The sequence below is a fragment of the Zootoca vivipara genome, chromosome 17, assembly GCF_963506605.1.
Source record: "Zootoca vivipara chromosome 17, rZooViv1.1, whole genome shotgun sequence".
In the NCBI taxonomy this organism is placed as follows: Eukaryota; Metazoa; Chordata; class Lepidosauria; order Squamata; family Lacertidae; genus Zootoca; species Zootoca vivipara.
The window spans coordinates 26086350-26092926 of NC_083292.1; the positions used below are offsets into that span (position 1 = coordinate 26086350).

The 6577-nt window shown below is 53.2% G+C and overlaps 1 protein-coding gene across 1 annotated transcript; it reads left to right on the top strand.

The window, feature by feature from the left end:
- Nucleotides 1-413: 413 nt before the first annotated feature.
- On the top strand, nucleotides 414-6162 carry LOC118076212 (interferon-inducible GTPase 5-like). The gene is made up of 2 exons (XM_060269838.1): nucleotides 414-467; nucleotides 4930-6162. Exons 1-2 carry the CDS (start codon nucleotides 414-416, stop codon nucleotides 6160-6162), a joined length of 1287 nt encoding a protein of 428 aa, XP_060125821.1.
- Nucleotides 6163-6577: the final 415 nt, after the last annotated feature.

Below are 6577 nucleotides of genomic sequence, written 5' to 3' on the forward strand. Positions count from 1 at the left end.
GACGATTGGAGAGTGGCAGACAAAAATGATAGACTATGCTGAATTAGCGAGACTTACGAGCGGGATCCGGAACCAGGGGGAAACAAAGTTCCTAAAAGACTGGAGTAAATATGTGGACTACATGGAAAAGAACTGTAGAAGTTTAAAAACTCTTACAGGGTTGAAGTAAATCCTGCGAACTGAATTTAAGAAGAGGAAATAAAAAACTGCGGGATAAGCTTTGATTAGAAAACCTTATGAGGGGATGGAGGGAAGTCACAGTGAAATACATGTTACTGTGTTATGGTGTTATTTGTTATGTTTAAATGTGTATTAATTGGAAAATCTAATAAAATGTTATTTAAAAAAAAATAGAACTTTGCCTGGTAGCGGCCAGTGTGTCATGTGCAGGCCTTCTAGCAACTCAGGTCTCTATGGCACCAAGCCACCACCACCTGCACAAGCTGCAGCCTCCAGAGCGACCCCAGGTTAGTCCCACGTAGAGTGCATTGCAGTAGTCCAGCCATGAGGTTACAAATGCATGATCGGAGGATTCTGGGCAGATAAAAGACAGTCCTCCTTCATGCAAAGCATAGTTAAAAGAAGGAACTGGCTCCTACAGGAAGCAGTGATAGCAACTAATTAAAGGTAAAGGGACCCCTGACCATTAGGTCCAGTCGTGACACTCTGGGGTTGCGCGCTCATCTCGCATCATTGGCCGAGGGAGCCGGCGTATAGCTTCCAGGTCATGTGGCCAGCATGACAAAGCTGCTTCTGGCGAACCAGAGCAGCACACGGAAACGCCGTTTACCTTCCCGCTGTATCGGTTCCTATTTATCTACTTGCATTTTGATGTGCTTTCGAACTGCTACCGGTAGGTTGGCAGGAGCTGGGACCAAGCAACGGGAGCTCACCCCGTCACAGGGATTCGAACCGCTGACCTTCTGATCAGCAAGCCCTAGGCTTAGTGGTTTAACCCACAGCACCACCTGGGTCCCATAGCAACTAATTAGACTGGCTTTAAAAGAGGATTGGACAAATTCATAAAAGGAGAAGGCTATTGGCTATGGCTGTGCTATGCCCTGCAATGCAAATGGATGCAGCAGTTGCTGGAGGGCTCTTGTGCTCAGGTCCTGCTTGAGTATTCCCCTTTAGAGAATCTGTTTTGCTACTGTCAGAGCAGGATGCTGGACTAGGTGAGCCCCTGGCCTGTATTTTATGTTCTTAGGCTTCGGTACTTCCCAGTATGCAAACCTCTCCATCCCTTCACAGGACTGTTTCCTTTCGGTACATCAAACTAGCAATCCCAGACCTGCCTCTGACATCACACTGGGAAAGCCAGCTTGGCCAATTGGGAGGAGGCTCTGGGCCAAGGCTGGTTTCTATAGCACCATCTAGGCCAGGCCCAGACTGCTTGGAAGACAAATCTGAGCTCCCTAAGTCCTCCGGGAGAATGCTTGCCATCTGTAGCGGCGGCTGCTGCCCCAAACCGTGGCCCTAGAGTGCAGGAAACGAGGACACCATCAAAACGTGGCACCATGGAAAGGGAGCGTGGCAAAGCCGCCACAATTCTGAGGTGATGGGAGGTGAGAGACAGCAGCCCTAGTGGGCAGGTTCTGGGAAGGGAGCTTCCATGATTATGGATGGAGACAGGTTGGAGTGATTAAGGCCTGGCATAGACTCGGAACCGTACACTTGGAAGGGACCCCCAAGAGTCATCTAGTCCAACCCCTACAAGGCAGGACTTGCTGCTAAAGAACATACGACATTTTCACAAAGTTGACTCCCTCACACAGTTGTCTTTAGGTTAGAGCAGGGGTGTCAAACTCAAATTCATCGGGGGCCGCACCAGCAGTTTGGTCACCCTCAAAGGGCCGGTTGTGTCTGTAGGACTATGTGTCCACTCTTTATTATCATAAATTATTGTCACTGCATTCAATTATTGCTGTTTTTTGTAATAATGTAAGCTCAATCCCGCCCCCACGCGGATCACATTCCTGCGTCGTGGTGCGTGTGTAAACGAGGGAAATTTGAACAAAAGGTGGGGATCGACGGCTTCGGGGGGGGGGGCTCAACTAAACCTTCGGCAGGAAGCAGAAAGCCACTGCTGGGATTAAAAACCTGCAGATGGAAAGAGGGCTTCCCTCTCCCGCCCTGCGCACACCCAAACCCCGCTAGGCAGGATGCCACACGCTGCAACCCACCCCATGCTTTGGAGAGGGGCAGGAACATGCGGTGCAGCGCCAACTCCCTGCTTTGCTTTTGCTTTTGCTTTTGCATCCTCCCTCCTCAGCGCCAGAGTCCCTTCCCCTCGCACTGAGGGAGGGCAGCGGATTTCCCGAGGAGGAAGGCGGCGGCAGCCCCAGCGGACGTGCATCTTCGCCTCAGAGCTGCTCTCCCCCCCACCTGCGCTGTTGTCGTCTTCGCCGCCGCCTCTCCCTACCGGGACTGCAGGCAGAGGAGGCTTGAAAACCTCCCCCCCCAAAAAAAAAATTCCCCTCCCACCTACTCAAACCGCGAGGTGACTCCATCTGGAGCCCTACATCACGAGGGGCTGAGAGGAGGCGGCGGCAGAGCGGGAAGAGCAGGAACCCGTGCCGTCGCCGCCGCCTCCCTCCCGGCCGCCCCCTGGGGAGCAGCTCCGCCGGAACTGAGAAGCCAAAGGGCGGCTCGGGGGTGGGGGGCAGAGCAAAAGCCAGGCACCCTCCCGAGTGTCTATGAGGAGAAAACGGGGAAAGAGGGAAGAGAAACCCAGCTCAATCAAGAGAGCGGCTGTTGCGCTTCGCCTACTTCGCCCTCAGGCTCACTTCGCGCCCCTTTCGCCCGCTCGCTCGCCCACCTCCCGGATGCAGCCGAGGAGAGGAAGGGAAGCGGCGGACGGCGGCTCCCCAGTGCCGCCTCACTCGCTCTCGGAGACAACAGCAAAGCCAAAAAAAATCCAGCGCTGCTCCGTCCCGGCACCAACTTTGCCGGCAGCGCCTGTAGGGCTTTCATACCTCCTCAGCGGGCTTCCTCCTCCTGCATCTCACTTCCCCATCTGGCCGCTGTGCCACCGCCTCCCTCAGCCTCATTCGAAATTGAAATTCCCTGGCCAAGGCTGTCAGCGCGGCTCCAGCGCCCCGGCCTCCGCCTGCAGCCCCGCCCCTGGTTTTGACCCTTGGCCAATCGCAGGCTCCAGAACTACTGTCAGCGGTTTTTGTCGGCGGCGGCTACGCGGGCCACATGACGAGGTCTGGCGGGCCGGATTAGGCCCCCGGGCCTTGTGTTTGACACCCATGGGTTAGAGGGTTAAAGTTAGAGAGTCGGGGTTGAGAGCTTAAGGGTCAAAAGATTAGTGTTAGGGGCTTATGGTTAGGTGCTAGATTTAGGCTTTCAGTTATTTCTAGGGTATTATTTCTATTATTATTATTATTATTATTATTATTATTATTATTATTATTATTATATTTATTGCTACTTATGGTGGCATATCTTTCCATCCACTGCTGCCATCTGGTGGTGCAATTGTGTTCCTGCAGCCTCTTTCTCCCCATTGCTGCCATCTGGTGGCATAATTGTGTAGCTGCAGCCTCTCTCTACCCAACTGCTTACGGTAGTAGTGTGCCTGCAAGCCTATTGCTAGTGTGGCTCGACCTGTCATTGGCTCTGGCTCCACCTATCAATGCCATCTCTGTCTTTTGCCTTATCAGTCTCAATGGGCACCAGCTGCTATTGAGCCCTGCTAAATCCAGCAGGATTTCCTTCTTTCTATAAACAGGGTTGCTAAGTTTGTCTCTTAGCCACTAAGTTGCACACAAACACTTTGATCCTATGTGTGATATACTCAGATTGACCTGATCAAACAAAATGAGCTGAAAGAACTATATAGAGCTCACACTCTATTGCAATAGAGAGACAAAATTTCTTAAGTGAATTCCATTCATCCAGCTGGCTGTGATGAGGAAGGAATTGGGGTGAACTATATTTTGTTGTATGTCCACAAAGGGGATGGAGAGTGTGCCTGTATGGTCCAACTGAATAGCTCAAGTCATGTGAAGTAGTGTGCTTCATACGAGCATCTCTCTATAATATTGCTGCTCTTGGTAAAGGTAAAGGAATCCCTGACCATTAGGTCCAGTCGTGACCGACTCTGGGGTTGCAGCACTCATCTTGCTTTATTGGCCGAGGGAGCCGGCGTACAGCTTCCAGGTCATGTGGCCAGCATGACTAAGCCGCTACTGGCGAACCAGAGCAGCACACGGAAACGCCGTTTACCTTCCCGCTGTAGCGGTACCTATTTATCTACTTGCACTTTGATGTGCTTTCGAACTGCTAGGTGGGCAGGAGCTGGGACCGAGCAACTGGTGCTCACCCCGTCGCGGGGATTCGAACCGCCAACCTTCCGATCGGCAAGCCCTAGGCTCTGTGGTTTAGACCAGTGGTCCTCAACCTTGGGCCTCCAGATGTTTTGAGACTACAATTCCCATCATCCCTGACCACTGGTCCTGCTAGCTAGGGATCATGGGAGTTGTAGGCCAAAAACATCTGGAGGCCCAAGGTTGAGGACCACTGGTTTAGACCACAGCGCCACCCGCGTCCCTCGCTGCTCTCTATAGTTGTGGCAAAATGGGCATGAATTGCACAGAGGTCTCCATGTATGGAATCGGTGGTACTCTTTGTGTGGGCAACTTCCACCATGGTTCTCTCAGGCTGACAGGCCTGTTCTGCTGAACAGTCTTTAGTAACTTTGCCATAATAAAGTTGTGTCCATGCTATACCGATCAGTGTTTTATTACAAGGCTCCCATTAACTCAGTCTTGCTCGCCTGGCCTTTTCCCTCTAGGCCAACCACGGTCTTCTTGGCCAACAGTTCCCTCAAGGGCAGAGGAGGAGGAGGAGAAGGAAGAGGAGGAGGATGACGAAGAAGAAGAAGAAGAAAAAGAAGAAGAAACCATACTGCCCAAGGACCAGATCGAGGACCTCAAAAGAGCCTTTGAGAAAGGGAGCTTTTCTGATCTATCAACGAAGCTACAAGACGCTCTTCGCTCCCTGGAGAACATCTGCCTGGATGTGGGTGTCGCTGGTGAACCAGGAGCAGGCAAGTCCACCTTCATCAACACCTTCCGGGAACTGCACGAGGAGGATGAGGGTGCTGCTCCTACCAGAGGGCCGGGCTCCAGTAATGACCCTGTGCCCTATTCACACCCCAAGTACGCCAATGTGGTTCTGTGGAACCTGCCAAGCATCAGTGCTCCTGGTTTCAGCGTGGAAACTTACCTGGAGGAGATCAAAGTATCCCGCTATGACTGCTTCATCATCCTCGCCTCTCAGCGCTTCACCTCTGCCCACGCCGAACTGTCTCGTCACATCAATAAAGCTGGCAAGGACGTTTACTTTGTCCTCTCCAAGGTGGATGCGGAGCTGGAAGCTGCCCGCCAGAGCCAACCATCCGGCTTCAGCGAAGCGGTGGCCCTGCAGAAGATCCGAGAGGCCTGTGTGCAAGACCTCCAGGCCGAGCAAGTGAAAGCCCCCAAGGTATTCCTGGTCTCCAGCGTTGTGGCCAGCAAGTACGACTTCCCCCTCCTTGGCGAGAGCCTCTGCGAGACCCAGGACGTACAGAAGAGCCACTCCTTCATCTTAGCCACTCCCAACATCTCCCACCGCATCCTGGAGAAGAAGAAGGCCGCCATGGTTGAGCACATGTGGCTGGTATCGGCAGTAGCCTGCGGCCAACAGGCTGTGCCCATCCCAGCCCTTTCGATCGCTTGCAACGTGGACCTCCTGGCCAAGACCTTGCAGGGCTACTGCGTCAGCTTTGGCTTGGATGAGTCCTCCTTAAGGAAAGCAGCTGAGCACGCGGGGCAGCCTTTGGAGCAGCTCAAAGCCCTGGTCAAGTCGCCAGTGGCTGTGGCCATCACCGACGAGGAGGTGGTGGAACTGCTGATGGAGGCAGCCAGCAAAGCGCTGAAGCTGCCCAGGGAACTGGTGCCAGAGGTGCCAGTGGCCGAGGTGGGCCCGTCGTTCACCGTGGTGTACAATATGCTGAAGATTTTTGTGGACGAGGCAGCGGCAGATGCCCACCGGGTGCTGCTCAAAGCCTTTATGAGCCACAGGCCTAGAAGTGAGTCGGACCAACATGTGGTGAGCCCTGGAGGCAGCGGAGGGATCTTCTCACCCAGGGACACAGAAACATTAATGTCTTAGAGCAGAGAAAGAAAGCACATGGCACAAGCACTCAAGCATTCCCTGTTTCTGTGGCTTCTTCTTGCAGAAGGTTCCTCTCCCAGAAGGTCCCTGGTCTTGCTTAAGACGGCTAAAGCAGGAGTGACTCCCTCCCTCTCAGAAACAGGCAGCAATATGTCATTACGTCTCAACCCCAAAGGGCAACCAGGGCCACGTTCACGCCAGGCATTTAAAGTATGGTACTCTGATGCCACTTTAAAGTAACCATCAGAGCTTCGCCAAGAGAATTCTGGGAGCTGTAGCTTGGTCAAGGTTCTGAGGTTTTTGAGGACCCGGGTGGCGCTGTGGGTTAAACCACTGAGCCTAGGGCTTGCTGATCAGAAGGTCGGCAGTTCAAATCCCTGCGACGGGGTGACCTCCCGTTGCTCGGTCCCAG